At 37.0% G+C, this 19,362-nt stretch overlaps 1 protein-coding gene across 3 annotated transcripts in view; it reads left to right on the forward strand.

Moving 5' to 3' along the window:
- LOC141430698 (uncharacterized) overlaps window positions 1-18,632 on the forward strand; it is a 100,379-nt gene extending 81,747 nt beyond the window's left edge. For all 3 annotated transcript variants that reach the window (XM_074091554.1, XM_074091556.1, XM_074091557.1), the window contains exon 3: window positions 16,461-18,632. In XM_074091554.1, coding sequence (XP_073947655.1) covers window positions 16,461-17,492 — 1,032 coding nt within the window. In that variant the 3' untranslated portion in view covers window positions 17,493-18,632. The remainder of the gene's footprint in view (window positions 1-16,460) is intronic.
- Window positions 18,633-19,362: the final 730 nt, after the last annotated feature.

Genomic DNA, 19,362 nt, shown 5'->3' on the forward strand with positions numbered 1-19,362 from the left:
GGCTGGGTGATTGATGGCGGCCGCCGCGGCAAAAACGTGTGAACAGCTCTAGTTGCGTCACGAACGAGTTCTAGCCGAGTTCACGGTGAGGGCGGAGTGAATTTGCGACCGGTGGTAGCGGTTCGCGGGGTCGTTGCTAACTTGGAAGGTTGGCCTGATGAGTTACCATTTGTTTGCTAATTAATGTAAGTGAACTTTAACATTGTGCTGCAATCTTTGTTATAAATTAAGTATCTATAGTAGTATTCACTTTAGCTCGGATATTTACAGTTGTTTTCGCCTATTCGACGAGCAAAAATAGAGTACCTTAAATGCAGTAGCGCGACGTGGATATTTTTTTAAGCAACCAAATATTCAGAGGACCGTAAACTGGGGTTACTTTAGGAAATTTTGGGGGTACTTTGATAGATATAACATGGTTATGGAAACGCAAATATTCATAGCTCGAATGAGCAAATGAAGTAAAAAGTTAGGTAGTTTATGAAGGTAGTCATTTCACTGCCTCAGATGGTCTCAAAAATAAGGACATGGCGTAAAAACTGTTTTCCAAAGTAGCCCCTGCATTGTAAAGTTACCCCGTTTTACCGGTACCATTATTGGCATGAGTTAGGTGTGTCTTCGAATGCATATTTAGCTATACTTGTCTTATTGACAACACGTTAAAATCATGGCAATACTGTATGAAAAGTCTCGAATGGAGACCGCGGATTCGGAAGCGCCGCGTACGGCGTCTACTAATGAGATGGTCGGATGACTTAGTTAAAACCGAAAGAACTGGAGTTCTATGGGGAAGGCCTAAGGCTAGCAGTAGACGTTCTACGGCTGACATGATGACAATAAATACGGTGGGAATTGAATAGTTACGACGCTGCTAAGATGTCGATCTCTTCAATGACAAGATGTTCCCAAAGATTACATATTCAGACTAAATATAACCACTGAAGACGTTTACTAACCGATCCCTGATAAGCAAACGGTCGCACGGACGAATTATATTCCAATTTGGAGCACATACAAATTGCGGTAAAGCACGCGACCGACCGAACGGAAACAAATATTCCGGCTGAGTTCTGTCGTAACGCACCATAAATCATGGCTTCTAATTTGTTTTTAAAAGTTTCTGGAAAGAATTATCTGTGTGTGTAATCGCATTGTGTCGCCGGTGGCGCCGCTTTGTGGCGGGCAACGGCAACAGTAGTTGAAAGAGCGCCGCGCTATTTGTCACCGGACAATGGAAACAAAGAGGTTTAAAAGACTCTAATGTAAGTTAATTAATTGGACCGCCTTTGTTCGCGATCGGCCGCCGTTTAACGATTGCGGTTGGCGATTTTCTTAAGCGGCTTTAGATGGTGCTTTTTAGGGTTCCGTAGGTAGTTCGACAAAAATAGAACCTTCTTTTACAAGCTTTGATTTACTTTCACCTGTCCCGTTGTCTGTCTGTAATCAAATATTGCAAGTTAAATTTGACCAACTTCCAGTAGTTATGTAAATTACGTGACAATACAATAATCTGGTAGTGACATCCTGGTAGTCCGGCCAGGATCGTTTCCACAGGACGGAAGTCCTCAGCGGTTAATGGCATCGACTTGAAATTTTGTATGCAAATGTAGTTTGGGTGACAATACAAGTACAGTCAACAAAAAGTACAGGCAGCAAAAAAAGCTTGTATGCAAATTGAATTTTTTACCAAATACTTATTTCTCAGGACGCGTGGAGGTTATCATCGCCATATCAGCACATGCCTCCTCTCAAGGCTGTAAGAGTCAGGGATGATACAATCCAGCCGTGAAATATAAACTTAATTGCTTTTAAATTGCCACGGAACCCGAAGTGCGCGAATTCAACTTTGGCTGTTTTATTTGAAGCAGCGATCAGTAAGGCGTGGGATATAAATTGTTACTATTAATGGCCTATAAGTTTTTCTTTTCTTTTCTTCATTTATTCCATTTTAAACGCTAGTATAAAGGCTATTTAAATAAGTTTTAACCGTGGCAGTGAAAAGTTATCCAGCAAAGATAAGGATTTTCACGACTAAAGGCGATATGATTTGTATGAAAAATATGAAAACCAAACAAAATCAATGTGTGAAAAATAGAAAACAGTGGTACATAAAAAAAAATACTACTAGGTTCGATCTCGTTCAGGCATTTTTTGCAATATAAAGCAGTAAGAAGTAGATTCTAACAAGTGGTGATATTTACAGCAGGTAACAGCAATATCTAAAATACATCAAATAGACATTCACAACAAAATATGAGTATTTTGAACATGAAACTACCGTGAGACTCACTCATATTGTATGATACGAGTATACCTACCTATGATGTGTGATGATTAGCCCGAAACATGTCAAGCTTAACTCGATTTAAGACGTGAGTTATCCGTTACAGTATATTTAATAAAATATGAGTAGATTAATACGCAGGAAAATATAAATAAACTATATAATACGCATGCATAAGATGACAGATAGTGCGCCCTAAGGTGGCCCTAAGCATAGAATAAATATACTTAGGTAAAGACTTTACACTAACAATAAGAAATTCCTTAACTGCCCGAACAGTCTAAATAAAGCTAAGTTTATAAAAAAGAGGAGTAAGTGTTTTAGCTTTCAGAATAGGATTTAGAAATATTAACTAATTACACCAATTACACTTACATGTATTACTCAATATTAAGATAATTATCATTTCGCTGAATTAAACTAAAACAAGAAAATAGTCACTAATTACGAATTCAATTTCCCAAATCGCCCTTGCTTATACAACCTTGTGGTAAAAAACGTAATTAAAAAACTAGATCAAAACCCGGTTGATTTGATGCAACATTGAAACAATACCTATTTGTTGGCAACGGTCGGTGATAATCGATTCGATTCAGTCGATAGTCGGCATCGCAATCGACTGCGTACAGACTCGAGGCGGCTTTCAAATATCTGTGCTGCTTATAGCTACTTTAATTACTTATTACGGTTATTGATGAATTAATCAAGTCATTGAACACTGAAATGCTTATTTGCATTATCTCCGAATGGTTTCCGATTTGCTGTAATTGATTGGGTTCATGATGATAATTGAGTTAATTCTAATTGCTTGTCAATACCTTGGCCTAATTATTATTTTTAACTAATTTTCTATGTCTGACATGGTTAGGATTCGAACACGACATGGGCAGATATTTTGTACGGAAAATACGAATGTTTGTTCACGAGTGGTTATTATGTAGCTAAGTTTGTTCTGTCATCCATTGGCTAGTCTGTAACACAAGCTTTGCATACTTTGGGATTAGGTCAATTGGTGTCAAGTTATACCGATTCTTATTAAAAAAAGCTAATAACACAGAACTAAATTATCACCACTACAATGCTAACTCATTTGAAACTATACTTTTTATATTCTCCATTTTCTATTCTTAAAGCTGACCCATATCCAAACAAAACGTAATTAGTTACATGGGTGTCGGTCACTTACCATCAAATCAATAAATAGTTATATCAATAAAATAAAAACTACTTAAAAGTTAGGTTTTTTTCACTACTTCAAGAGGTTTCAGACCTGAATACCTACCTATGACCCCATGCACCTACCTATCTATGAAGCCGTGATGGCCTAGTGGTTTGACCTATCGCCTCTCAAACAGAGGATCGTGGGTTCAAGCCCCGGCTCGCACCTCTGAGTTATTCTAAACCCATGTGCAAAATTACATTTGAAATTTACCACGACCTTAACGGTGAAGGAAAACATCATGAGAAAAACTGCACAAACCTGCGAAGACAACGGTATGTGTGAAGTTCCCAATCCGCACTGGGCCCGCGTGGGAACTACGGCCCAAGCCCTTTCTTTATGAGAGGAGACCTGTGCCTAGCAGTGGGACGTATAGGCTGGGGTGACCTCCACTCGTTCCTGAGAAAAAGAGTCATGGCAGACAGACGATAAAGTGATCCTATAGGGGTTGCGTTTTTCCTATTGAGTTAACCTAAAAACAAATTAAATTCAAGGCAACTTCCCCTAGAGTTTGCAGGAGGTAGGACCTTGTGCAAGGTCCGCCCGGATTGCTACCACCATCTCTCTCGCTAATCCTGCCGTGAAGCAGCAGTGCTTGTACTGTTGTGTTTCGGCGTGGAGAGCAAGACAGCCGGTGAAATTACTGGCACTTGTGGTATCCCATCTTAGGCCTCTAGGTTGGCAACGCATCTGCAATCCCCCTGGTATTGCAGGTGTCTATGGGGCGGTGGTGATCTCTTACCATCAGGAGACCCATTGCTCGTTTGCCATCCAGTCGAATAAAAAAAAAGAGTAAGTTTGTCTCTCCAAACCAGTAAAACTAAAACAATCAATAGAACACTCGTAAAATCGTAAGTCTTTTTGCGACCGAATATAAATACGGGCCATCTAATAAAATAGTGATGCAAATAGTATGTTTAATTCGGCATTGTCTGTTGAAACTGTCGCCATTGGCTCACCGACTTATTGGAGCGTGCCGGTGGCAAACCAAATGTAACAGTGCACTGTCTTAAACGGTTTTATTATCACATGGTCTATTGTAAATCACACCATGGAATAGAAGTTACGTTGAAAGAAAAGTGCTCGAAGGGTGTCTGTAGGTCGAATCAGAGTGAGAAGATGCGCAAGAGAACTAAAGAGATGTCTGTGTAAAAGCTTGAGTTCAAAATGATTTGACTAGCAGAAACTTATACCTTCCAATAAAAACCTTAGAAAGAAGAAAGAAAGAAAATACCTCAGCATAATGCCGGCTCGAGAGCCAGCGCTGGTATTCGTGGGACCGTGAGGCCGTCATTGCATAGGGATATCTTATAAATATGAATTAGAGGAAATTTGGTATGTAAGTAGATAGCTCGAAACCTTGGGAAGGAGGGATATAGATTAATATCCCCGAAAATTGCATAATTCCCGCGGCTAGTAAGTTTCTTAAAGCAGGCCTTTAAAAAAATCGGGATTTTGATTTTTTAGTTAACTCATAGTTACAATAATCCAAGGGTCAAATCTGGAACCTCAAGCTAATCAGGGTTTCTAACCAACTATCCGATCGCCTCCGTCGGTGCCGATAGTTTAATATTTAAATTTTTACTACCATACAAAAGTCTTTCTATCCAAGTACGAAACAAAACCAACGCACTGTCCTGTCTTGCCTGTGGCCAGCTCATTGGGATGCCTTGCGCACGCGCACCGTCCGCGTACTGTTCGATTAGTATTGCATAATATATGCGGTATTTGAGGCTCCCTGTGATATAAAGTAGGCTATGATCTAAGTGCGAGGACAATTTTATTGGTCTATAGTAGTATTGTAGATTAAAATACGTTAGCAGTTTAAAAACCATTACTATTATTTTTAACGTATTTTTTCTCCTTCCTAATATTTCGACACTACTACGAGTAAACTGTACAGCAAAAAATTTTTGTGTCTATTTAAAACTTGGGTTATTTAACAATAAGTGTACTGAATTAGAATTTTTAACATCCAACATTGAATTATTGATAAATGTTACCAAAAAAAAATGTAATATGAAATAAAACAGGGTATCAAACGATATCACGGGTAGACTAAAGAAAATGCGGGTAGACAGAGGTTACCTACCGTTTTTTCGGTAGGCCCGTCTGGCGGCTCGCCCTTTCTCCGGTAAGCTCTAAGGTTAGACAGAACATTTAGACTGTTAGTGAAATTACTGGCAATAAGCTATTCTATTTGAACCCTCAGGCTGCCAACACATTTGCTTGTTCACTACTATTTTTTTTTAATTATCTTAAAGTCCTTTAGTATAACTACAAGGTTGTTAATTAAATAACTGAAACCTCAGACACCCCAAAAATATAGTTTCCTTTAAAGTTAGTTGATTACATTTATTTTCAAATACTTTCATTATTTAAAAAAATGTCCGAGTCTTCTGTTAAGTCTGTAACTCTACTTGATTTCTAACTTTACACTTGCTCTACACTCATAACTTGTATTTGTCATTTGCGCTATGACGTTTTAAGAAGAAAATCAAACAGACAGCAAAACGGCCAGTATTAAATTATCTAAATATTATGAAACCTCGCCAAAACATTTAATAGGCGCATGTTGCATTTGTAATTTTTATACTGGGCACAATAAAAAAGGGATTTAAAAATGCAAACACAACCTGATTCAAAACATAGTGAAATCGATTCTACTTTCGAGACTGAGCCAACTACTTTCTGGTTTTCAGTTATTTAATTAACACCTTGTATATGTCCTACACAAAATATTGACGTCATTTCATCCAACGTAATCATCTCTTAACAGCATTCAGCTGCTGCACTCACTAAATTGGTTCTCACAATCTTAAAAGTCATAGCACATCGATGATATACGACTCCATTCATCTCGGAGGACTGCCAAAAATCGCTTCCGCTGATTGATGGCTGAAAAGCGAGTGCAATCGAATCACGTTAGTCGAATGATCGCTAACTCGAATAATCGATTGTATTCGAATGTCAGCCGCAATCAAAACATCTCGAGAGCCGCACAGGTCACTGCTTCCGAACGCAAATGAGGGATGACAAGCGCTCGCGTTCTCTATGGTACATCAGTGTTCTATTTTTGAAAATGATTTTTAATGTTTTGAACTAACGGCGTAGCAGCCAAGGTTGAGATTACTTTGAGTATGGATTACTTTTTGGTAAAGTTATGATGGTTGGTACTACCGTTGCTGAGGTCAAAATAAAAGTTATCTACGACATCTATGGTGTTCTCACGCCTGTTTGTGTACGTTAGCTGATTGGCCAAGTCCGGTACGAGCGTAGCAACTATTTATCAGGCAAATGAACCTGCAAAATTGTTTATAAAATTAATTAATGACACGTAAAATTTTTGGAACACTTAAGTTGGATATAAATTGGTTTCACACGCTGTTAACGCGATAACGCGGTATAAAAAGTTTTTTCTTGAATTAAAAACTTTTATGATTTAAGCGTGGGATTGATCCGAACGGGAAATGTCGCATATCTTGTTTACCACGTTTTAATGCTGCGACATCTTCATTTAATAAGATGTTTTAGGACTTGCAACACTCAATCTATTAATCGGCATTTCAGAAGTAGCCAAAGATTCTAATTAAAAGCGAGCTTTACAATTTATATCCCTCGTACGGCTCTTTAATTGTAGATTGATTAATTCAAACCAAGCTTATGATTCGCTAAAGCCATCTATTCACTGCTATCTAGTTTTTTTGTACCTCGTCAAAACTCCACAATTAAGAAATTCAATTTAGTGGTAATATAGGAAGGGTTGTTAGTTTATAAATAAAATCACAAATAAGGCGTTTAAAAATAAATCAGGAGTACTTTACATCCCTATAAAGGTTTTATATTGGACTTTTAAATTTAACATTATAGTCACACTTATTACGCCGTACACTTTGGACATCAAAACCAAAACTTTTCGAATTACGTTCTAGACTTTCTGAGATCAACCCGTTAATTTTATAAGCAGTCCGCAAAGAGTTATTTTACATTGTCATTGTCACTTTTCCCATACTACCTGCAGCGCTTTCAGAAAGACCGTCAAGTCGAATGGACTGGAAGAAACTTGTACCAATATGTGGATAATTAATAATATCTAAAAACATTAACAGGAGTGTTTAGTTAAACTGTCGTAACAAACTGCTGAAATATTGCATATTAATTTCCAAACATATTATATAAACCACTAACCTTTATAACTCACCGCATGACAGTGAATCGGTAGCTTTAACTAAACCCGTCGTAGGCTTTTAATAGTTGTTAACAGTAGCAGTTAAAATTAAGTAAACCAGAGCATATTAAACCAATAAAATGCACGCTTGGAACTGAAGTGTAGTAACTGAATAACCGGCGTTATTTCATTCACAAACTAATTGCTTCGCCTTTAGAATGAATCGGGATAGAACTAACGTTTTATAATTGAATTGAAGTTTGTATCATATCTCCAGCTTTAAGGTCTGAAATAAAACTACAGGGGGCATTCTAGGATGCACTAACTGGGGTAACTTAGAATTGCAAATATTAACGACAGTGGAATGTTTTGAGGAATGAAATTTAATTTTAACAAGACTTTAACAGATATATTTAATGTCATCGCTTCCAGCAAATGTACTAGTTGGGGGTTAGTTTAAACTTACTTTTAACTAACTTTTAATAATTCCCATAAAAAATCTCAAAAACTACATATTTGGTCTTCATTTACGTTATATAAAAAAAACTTAGCGGTTGAGAATACAAGATTTTGCATAACATAACCGATCTTTTCCTCTTATTATTAGATATGTGATCAATACTGACTATCTTCAACAACTTTTGAAACCTATCAGAAGATTTCATATTCTCTGTTTCCCTACCCAATGTACATTACATTCCTCGATCAATAGCGCACTGCGGTAGGTAAAACGCAACAAAATGGCCAGAAAATGCGCTACAAGCTTTTACTCTTACTTTATGATCCCGTAATGACGCTGAGCCTTTATGAGCTCTACTTTGTAATACATCACGATACTAAATGCTTGTTACGGTTACGGTAATAAGCGGTTTAGTGACAAATAGTATTTACGGCGTGTGGTAAATCTTTGGTTTAGATTTTTATGGCTATAGTGAACGTCAATCGCTAAGTGCGTTCGGCTTGGAACGACGGAGCGCTATCGGCCACGCGGAGGGCATTTTATCTTCATTGCGCGGCCGAGAGGCTAGCTGAATAATGTTTACAGCAACACGCGCAATGGACGGAAAAAACGATCGCTGCGCCGCAGATCGCGCCTATTCGTGACCACGCCGATAGCCGTTTCGTCCATTCTAAAAGTTGCAAAAGATGGCAAATGTACATCCGCTATTATAACGCCAACCATCTGGCATAAAAAATATATTAATTTTCAACAATTTTGACTTTTAATGCTGTTGACAATCAATGCTACATTATCGTAGCGTATGTAGGCTGACCTTCCCAGTTACGATGTTTATGATAACGACTGTACTACCGTAAATTTAATATTTTTTCCTAAAATGTTATCCGACTTCAAATGTGAATAAAAGTACAATTTGGTCACTGATTTTGATAACATTTATGCAGATTACACTTGAGAAACCCACTTCCCAAACCATCTATACAGTAATGATGTTCTGGTACGGTCGGTGCCCTGACATACATAGGTATCCACTTTTCTATGCAACTTGTATGAAAAGGTGGATACATGAGTTAGGAAACCGACTGTACCTACTTGCGTAAGAAAATGCAGTCAAATTGAGAACCTTCTCATTTTCAGACGTGATTATGATCAAACGCATTCTGTAGACTGAAAAAGGGCATATCTAACATTGTCCCCGAAATCAAGTTGCATCTATATTCAGAATCATTTTATAAAGACGTATCTGAATTTGTAACTTGTTTTCAGAGCAAGATGTCGTATGTGTCTTTTCTGTAGACGGTAGTATTAGGCATGAAAGAACATCGACAGAGCTATTCATGAGGTTACTTTTAAAATGAAGTACGTTGTAAAACATATTCTATTATTAAATACAAAGGCGTACAAAGTATAGTAGTGTAGTGTAGGTAATGGCTGCCAGCAATAAATCTAACTCGCCATATAATTAAATAGCTAGTGCAAGAAACAGTCAAACAGACATATATAATTAGCAACCATATTTTAAACAGTCGCCACTATTATTAATAGTTGAATTCTTTCCATGCAAAGAGGCAGAAGCAAGTAAATGAAATTGCTAAAATTACTAAATAAATTTTATGTTTATTAACACGTAAAGACAATATAAATTAGCACTTCCCTTCCATTTTGTTTCATTAATAACAATGTGAATAAGGAAACATGAAATTTGTGACACACTCAAATTGCTACTACAACAGGGTTACCAACTGTCTTATTTTGCCAACACATGTCTGTTTTTTGACTTCTCCTGCTTTTTGGGGTGTCCTGTGTACTCGTAGTCTAAACGACGAACATACAGCTCACGAATGTTCTCGCTGCTCGGCTTTAATGTCTTGTTTTTATAAAGAGTTATCGTGTTTTTTAAACTTCAAATGTTACTTTTTAATTGTAGTTGACAACCCTAAGCATCTACGATCAAATTTAATGCAAATCTGAAATACTGTAGTTAATATTATGGCTCTTTTTTTAATACTTACACTTAATCTTATGCACATTGTGTATCCGATTGTTGACTTGATCGCAAAGTCTACTTTCCAGTAAATAAAGCGTCCTCTGTCAAAAGTCTCTTTTGCGAAATACTTAGTCGTTACTTTTTTATCTCCCTTGCGTAAAATTTGCATTAAGTATTTCATTATTATGGCATTTAGTATTTACACACGTTTGCTTTACTATAAGAATTTATATATGTGAACTATTAATTGCACAAAAAATAACTTTTTTTAATTAGATTTATCATTGTTTATTTATTTATTTTATATGTGTATTATATGTACGATATATGTATGTGTAGATGTATTTTTGTTGATTTTTTTTTGTTGTTTGCTGTAAACTAGACCTTTCTTCGTTCTGTAAAAAAGGTTGCCAGGAAGAGATCCCTCTTAAGGGATAAGGCCGCCTATTGCTTCCCTTGTAATTTTCTCTCTATGTACCTGTTTTCTGTATCGTTTACTATTTCTGGTGTACAACAATAAAGAGTCATTGTATTGTAAGACAGCTGGTGAAATTACTGGCACACGAAGTATCCCATCTTAGGCCTCTAGATTGCAACGCATCTGCAATACCCTTGGTGTTGCACATGTTTATGAGCGGTGGTGATCTCTTATCATCAGGAGATCCATTTGCTCGTTTGCCATCCAGTCGAGTAAAAAAAAACTAAACTAATTTATAAAAGTATCGTGCGTAACAACAAAATATAATTATCTATTTATTATTTTCCTCCAAGTCCAATACCTATGAATACAATTTACTGGTAATAAAAAACATGCGGTTAGACATCCTTTACTTCCATACAACCGCAACTAGATGTCGCCAAGCAATATAACTCATCCCTCTGCCACTAGATGTCGCTAAACCTCGTAAATTAACGCGGCAATAAATGAATAATATCGTAACTGGCAGAGGTTAGGGGTCGTAGGTCGCAGCACTAGCGACGTCGCGCGGTGCGCCTTGCCCAACGGTTATTTATGCGCAAGCGCATGGACATGCAAATAAGTGCTAGCTAGCGGTGCGTGTTGAGACTCTTAAGTGTTGAATTCTGATCTTTTTACCCGAAAGCCAGAAGGACGGTTATGTTTTTCGATAGTATGCATGTCTATTTTGTTGGTCCTTTTTCAAGGTTTTTGATTTTGCAATTTATTTTTTACGAGGTTTATTTCATTTGCAACTTTAGTAGGTTGCGAGCTGTGGTTTCAAAATTTGTAAACGATTGTTGGTTTTGGACCATCTTTTATTATATAGTTGAGCTAAAATTTTGCGTACTTATGTGAGTTTGTATATATAAGATATATTTAAACTTTCGGTGAAAAATTATCTAACTAATAGTAAAAGTTTAAAAGATATAGAATACAAGGAATAGGTGTATACAAATAACTTTATATTTTTCTATATTTATATAATTACCTGTATCCGCTTTAATTCAAAGACACAGGCAATTTGTTCGCCTTTTTCACAAACATGACCTAAGTTTTTTTTTATCTTTTCGAAACTACATAATTGCATTGTGAATATTTATAAAACTTGAAACAATGCCAGAATATCGCTAATTGGTTTGAATTTAGGTTCGATTCGAAAAAAAACTGACCTGTTATTATAAGAACAAAATAAAACTGGTATTTAAATTTTATTGTTATAAACCTAAGCATTTTTATAAGAATGAAGTCACGTGTAAAACTTCTATTCAATCATATTTTTAAATTTATATCAACAATGGGTCTTTATTGAACACGACAATTATATTAAGCAGTTACAGATAACAAGATAAGCAGTAGACGGCTTTATCGCTTAAGGTCGATCTCTTCCAGGCAACCTTGACAATCGAAAGAGTAAGGAACATATCTTAGCAAGTGTTGCATTCCAGATTAGAGCAATAACAAATTTATGTACAAGAAATATAATCAGCAACATACCTATAAATAAACTATAACCAAAACCTGATTTTTTACGAAGGTTTAAAGTAAAAAATGTTAGTATGTATGTTATAGGATTTACTTGACGATCTCCTTTACCTTTACACCGCATGTGATTCTTTGGAGTGACCCTAATTCAGAATCGATCTCCTGTTTCTATCATTTTATCACTAAAATTAATTAATATTGCTGGCAGTCAAAAAATACTGTTCCTGAATCCATTTTGTCAGTGCTGAATGTACATATAAGTCACTAGTTGCAGCGCGATTAACGAACAACCACACTTACGCATTAATAAAACGTGTGCTATAACTTATTTTCATCTTACGGTGTATGGCGAAATTCACTTAACAAGCACCCTGCGTGCGCGCGTGGCGTAGGGTTGTCAAGTACAGTAACTATGTACTTTAATTGCCATTCAAGCAACCCCTTTATTGTGGTATTTCACGCCATAATTATACACTTCACATCAGGTGAGATAGAGGTCAATCACGGTCAGTTTAAAAAAAATGCAAGTGTGATATAAAGTTTGACAATAATGTCTGTTTGCTGTCTGTCTGTCTGTCTGTACGTCTGCCTGTCTATCTGTCTGTGGCTTCGGTGCTCTCATACGAGTAGACCTATTCCGATGCGATTTTTGAGGTGAAAGCAAGTTACTTGCGGTGGTTCTTAGTAGTTCTTTTCTAAGTTGGTATGTTTATTTAAAACAACTTGTATAAGTTATAAACCATTAAAATCATTTTCTACCAGTGAAGTCGGTGCCAAGAGCCAGCAAGAGTGGACCTATAGTCGTCTACCTCACCTACATACTATACGAGTATTATTGGGCTTCAATCACTCCTGTTGGCTCGTGCTGAGGCACCGACTTCAGACTGATAGAAAATTATTTTAATTGTTTTTTTTGTAGTCGGTTAAATTTTTTGTTATAATTTTTTTCACGCTTTTTAGTGTAAACAATCTAAGATACAATAGTTTAATGTCAACTGCTCGTCACCTTTTACGAAAAATTGCTTTTTCCGATGCAGAGACGTTCATCATTGAGCAGTCCTGGTGCTTCACCACCCATTCCATTTCACCATATGCATTACGATGAGGTTAAATTGCTTAGCAACTGTGTAAAAGTAATTGAAATTCAACCAGTGAAGTACTTGTTATTGAGTAGTAGCTCCGTTGGCCAAATGTGGTCTTCATCATCAGTTCCACTTCACCAAATGATGGTTTTCAAGAGCAAATGCACGAGTTAGTACTAAATATATAATATATATCCAAATTACCATTTGTCCCTACAATATTTGAAGAGTTCCCTCGATTTCCTTAGGATCCAATCATCAAGATCCTGATTTGGTGTTTATGGGACCTAATTGAAAGCATTCCTAGACGGATGAAAAAAAAATCAAATCGGTTCATAAAATAAATGACGGAGTTCTGAGGTTGTTACCATAAAAAAAAATACAACCGAATAGATAACCTCTCCTTTTTTTGAAGTAGGTTAAAAAAACTATACTTTACGCAACCCAGTCCGTTGCCACTGGTCTAACTTTAAACAAATAGTTGTTAGCCCTAGCCGGACATATGACGCAATTAGTATAACGCATGCGCGATCCACGCAACCCTTTATCCGCATTAATTGCTTTATCTCTCCGATTCATCGCGCTTAATTAATTCGTCACTTTTATCTCTTGATCTTTCATAATTACTGTATAAATTTGTTTCAGAGGATCATCAATAAAAATATCAATGGGTTGACTGTTATAAATGTTAAATAAAATAAAAAAAATCTGTGCGGCGGCTTAAGTTACAAACAGCCAGGGCAGATTTTTATTAAGATAATTATATAATCTAATAATATATTTAAATCGTTTAAAAACATATATAAATACACTCTACCTTAATTGTGGAGTCAAAGGAAAGATTGACTGTATTGACAAATAAAATCTTAACTCTGGATATTTCTTAAATATTTCTTTTTATCACTCCTTTAGTAGTACATAATAATCTTCTATTTATATTCTAAACATATAAACTTTATTGCACGGGTATAAAGTCGCCGTTAAATTTAAAACTATAACGACCTCGTGATAATATTAGTTTTACGTGCATATAATTATTTCTACATACCTATTGCCCATCGGTTGGTAATAACTGTCCAATTCAATAACAGTAAAATAACTGAATGAAACGTCCCAGGTGAATATTCGTAGGAATAGGCGTAATAAATAGTTTATTTATGGCTTTGAGTCATACAGGTAAGTAAAGTATTTTAATAAGGGAAAGTAAACTTTGAAGTTACAAGCCACGAGGTTTTAGGGTGAATACATCAAGTCCAAAATCTTTCATATATAAACCAACGCCCAAAATGAGAATCATAACAAAATTAATAACATTTTCAGTATATAAATAAATTCAATCCAATCCAAAAAACAATAACAGCCGAATGTACAGTTACAACACTGCTCGCTTACTCTATCTAAATTTGGCGCTCCGAACGCATGCCTCCCAAAACCCTCCGGAACGTGGACAATAATGCGATAAAATTCCACTCACGCACACATAAGATGGTATTGTTTCAGTTCAAATGCTAAATCTATGACGATATGTGCATTCCACTTGGCATTCATCCCACGTCTACCGTTTTGGCAAACGTAGCTAAAAGCACGGTTTTTTTCCGGCGTACAAAATTGGAATTACTGTTGATACATATTGGATATCCGATGGTGGCGCTACTGTAAAGAAATAGCACAGGTTCTGCGTATATAATATAAATTTGTATTATGAAATTACGTGATTATGTAGCAGAGAGTAAGCAGTACGTTTCGAGTGCTCTGCCTACCCCATTTGGGAATACAGGCGTGATGTTCGTGTGTGTGTGCATGTGGATGTGTGAGTAAGCAGGAGTTACCAGGTTATCCTATTCTACTTAATATTATAAATGCGAAAGTTTATGAATATATTTCTATGTATGTGTATATTATGTCGCTCTTTCACGCTTAAACGGTTGGATAGATTTAAATTAAATGTAGCTAGAGGACTGGCATTATACAAAGGGTACTTTTTATACCGATATTCCCACGGCGTCTTTGTAAAATCCCAAAATCTAGTCTAGATCTAACAGTAAAAAAGGTAGTATAATTTACAACATTTTACGAAAAAAAAATCAACATCTGTCTTCTAGGTAATAAAATAATGGTGCACATTATAATTGCTTTTATGACTAACAACGACAACTAACTATTGGAAAATCTGAAAAACTTGACTTTACTTATAGCAAAAAAAACTGATACGCATACTTTTACTTGTGTAATTAATGAGTTATTAACAAAAAGTAACGTACATAAATTATGTCTAGAAATAAAAACTATGAAAAACAAGTATAAAATGCAGTCCATTGTCATAGAAACCAAAGCATGTTTGGTAGTAATAAAATCAAAGTGGTCATTAGGCTTCAAGAATAAAAACTTCCATATACAGCGGAGGACATCTTCCAATCGTAATTAGACTTCTTATACTAGATCTGACCCCAGACCCCTAGATCAAGGGTCAGCCGACGACGGCAACTCGTGAAAGTTGTATTCACAAACAGATACATATATTTAACTTATACTAGATAATTACTGACTTTAATGATGTCACGTGGAAGACAGGAACCCTAAGTACTCATCATTTGCTCACGAAAAATGTTAGGGATGAAAATAAATGATTTTTTTGAGTTTCTGACGTTTTTTAATCCTTTCTCGTTATCCATGCGACTAGGTATAGCATTCTTAAAAAATAACGCAGCTACACCTAATTTTACTGATAAGAGCCGCGAGAAAACTGGAGAGGCAACTGGAGGTATATGGGGGGGGGCTTATGTCCAACAGTGGCGGTCCTACGGCTGGTTTGATGATGATTATTCAAAATTGTATACATTTTTAAACCATCCAAGTATTTGACCTATTAACAGTAACAGTTGAAAAAGAAAACTGCTTGGTTACGGTATCGTGTAACCTAAAGACGAGTTTACACGGGTGGGTGGGCGCCGCCGGAGCGCATAGCCCCGAGAGTGAAAACCGCCTTAGCTGACGTCACTTCCCGTGGAAATGTGCCGGGGTTCCGCTCGGCCGCCGCCGCTTTGTTTTGAGTGACCTTGGCTTTTGAGAGTTATGTAAGACGCCATGGCAACTGCCATTATTGGATTAGGTTGGCAGGTGCCTCTCGCAACCACCTTGCTATACTAGAAGATAATAAATAATGAAAAGTTCTATTTTAGATTTTATTCAAAACGCCCCCAGTATACCTTTGCTGGCTACTAAGTAATTAAAAACGATTCTGGGCATATAATTGTACCCATCGTGTGCTGTAATAAATTCAAATTACAATTCACTAAATTCCTGTTTCTTTCTTTGCAGAGCTTCTTCGGGCGGTCGTACAACAATCTCGGCTCGATAACCGAATGCAAAAACAACGGAGAATGTGTAATAAACAAAAAGAACCGCACAGCCTGCAAAGCTTGCCGACTCCGCAAGTGTCTAGTCGTGGGAATGTCCAAGTCGGGCTCGAGATACGGGCGGAGGTCCAACTGGTTCAAGATACATTGCTTACTTCAGGAGCAGCAACAAGCAGCGCAGTCCCGATCGCCACCGAGAATGCCCCAATCACCTCACCATCTTCCACCGCCATTCCCTCCCCACCTATTCCCAAGTCTAACCAGACATAGGACAAAAGAAGAAATGGCTTTATTAGGCCTCGATGAATACAAACCACCATGTTCAGGCTCCCCTGATTCCCATCGCAGCGGCTCGTCTCCGAAGCTAGATGACAAAAATAGACTAAGTCAAAGACCTCCCGAAAGACCTCTCACGCCGCCCCGAGATTCTTTTATTCCCATGCCTTTAGCCAACATGTCTTTACCCCATTTTCCCCACTCTCCATTTCTCACTCCACCTCCCTTCAGCCCCTTTGCTGCCAACCATCATCTACTGTTTCCACCCGGCTTCCACCCATTGTACTCGAGGCATCTACTTGATCATGCCGCACTAAGGCAGGCTGCTGAGAACAACAACGACGTGAGAATTGATGATCACAATGCTGATTCATCAAAACGCTTCTTCCTCGATGAGATACTGAAACAACAGCGGTCGGTGCAGCCTCCGCCGCAAGAAGAAGTGATTCCAGAAGCCGAATTTGTTCCCACTCCGCCTGCTGAGCGAAGAACTTCAGAGTCTCCATTACAAGAGAATCCTATGGACTTGTCGGTCAAGTCTGATGGCCGGTCCAGTTCAGCGAGGCGGAGATCTGATGACAGCGAAATGATAGCGCATGATAACGATGACAATGGGTCAGGGAGCGGAGCGAGGTCAGCGAGCGAAGATGAAGACGTGCCTTTTCCCGAGATTAACAGGATTAAGTTGCACCCGCTGGACCTCACCACCAAAGTCTGACTCGCCCCCGCGTCCTCTAGTGCCGTACCTTACCACCTTTATGAAACATCAGTGAATGATTATAATTTAAAGGCCAGTAAATCGGATTGTGATTTTAAAAATAAGTAGGACGATCGAGTAAACTTTACGGCAGAGTTTGTTTTGTGAAATTGTTATCGCTTGAGAGAGTCTATCCAAATACGTAAATTAAGTAGCTCGTAGTTGATTCAAATGTTATTGGTACTCGAAGAATGGTAGATGTATGTACAAATTGAATGTAAATAATAAATTATTTCGTAGCATTAAGTCTAGGTTACTAGTTGGTGTTGCTATTGTAAATGGATGTCAATTCGGAACAGACCATTATTTTGTAATAAAGAAATCCTTATTTACGTTTTTTTGTATAATTTGAGTATAATTTATTCAATGTAGTTGAATTTCGAGTGTTGTTTTCAAATTTAAATTGAGTTCGGGTGCATTGTGAGGTTGCTGTCCTATGAAAGGTACTTTTAAGTTTTTTTTTTATAATCACTGTTCTAAATATATTAGTACAAAACGATACATTCCATTTGCTGTGTACTAAAGAAGATAATATATTATACTCGTATGTTTGGCGCTGACAACTTATCTGGGTTAGCAAAACGCTACGACCAATTTAATTATTTTGAATGATCCTAAATGCCCTGAACGCTTTAGTTACGCATTTCAGTAGCCCTTTTAACAAGTCTAGTAATTTAAAAGGTGACAGATACAGACTAAATAACATTAAAATTATGCGTTAAAAAATTAAGGGGTGGGGTTCGACCCTTTTTTACCCGACTGCCCAAAGGAGGGTTGTTTATTAAGCTATTAGTTTCACCTTATTAATTTTTGTTCGACTATATACACACCTATTTGAAATTACTTTTTTACTATTTTCAAGCAATCCCACCAAACAGAAATCTAAAAAAGAGCATAGGACCACCTTAGTTTTAGGAATAAAATCCACCTGGCTACCTACAGCGACAAGTTCTATATTATTTCCGATATAAATTGAAGATGTGAAATTCATTTTAATCATGTTAGTGGCAAGTTTTCTAAATCGTAAAATGTTAAATCTTGGCTATGGTTTTTTAGCTTTGAGAGCTAGTAATAACTTTTGAATAGAAGAAAAAATCAATTCGAATGAGTTTCAGGCACACACTTACGTAGGACATCTATTAAATGTGACCAATGAGAGGTCCAAATTCTTATTTCCACACTACAACCCCAAAAACTTCGTATTCATAACTCTCACCCCGTATTTCATCCTTTTAGGGGTTAATTTTACAAAATCGCTGATATACATATGTCACTCTTTATTTTTAACCTTTCAACTACATGTCGACTAACTATAAGTGTCGGATATCAGTGATGCCATCTGTGTTTGTTAAACAAAGACGGCATTACTTTTAGTCGACAAGTTGTGAAACAGGCCCTAAGTCTCAAAACAAAATTCCAATTAAGGGATGATTTTCGGGACAAAAACTTTCTATACCGTTCCCAAAGTCTTTACCACAATACTATACATCAAAATCGGTTCAGCGTTTTATGCGTAAAGAGGTAACCCACTGACAAACAGACTGACTTACTTAGGTATAATATTAGCAGGATGCATTACAATTGACCGTCAGGCTCTGCCAATTTCCCCTCTACCAATGCCAGTTGTGACAGGGTTTACTGTCTGCAATAGCTCTTTACAAACCTATAGTTACCTCTATTTTCATTTTTTAAGCAATTGCCTTTCGTTCTTTTCCAAATTTTGAATTCAAAACATTTCTTATTTCTGATCCTTTGGCTTTTGTTTCATTCGATCTTCAGTTCTAAAAGCGCACAGATGCGAGCATATTGTGGTTCAAGACAAGCCTTTGGC

Source organism: Choristoneura fumiferana, chromosome 8 (assembly GCF_025370935.1).
Source record: "Choristoneura fumiferana chromosome 8, NRCan_CFum_1, whole genome shotgun sequence".
Taxonomy (NCBI): Eukaryota; Metazoa; Arthropoda; class Insecta; order Lepidoptera; family Tortricidae; genus Choristoneura; species Choristoneura fumiferana.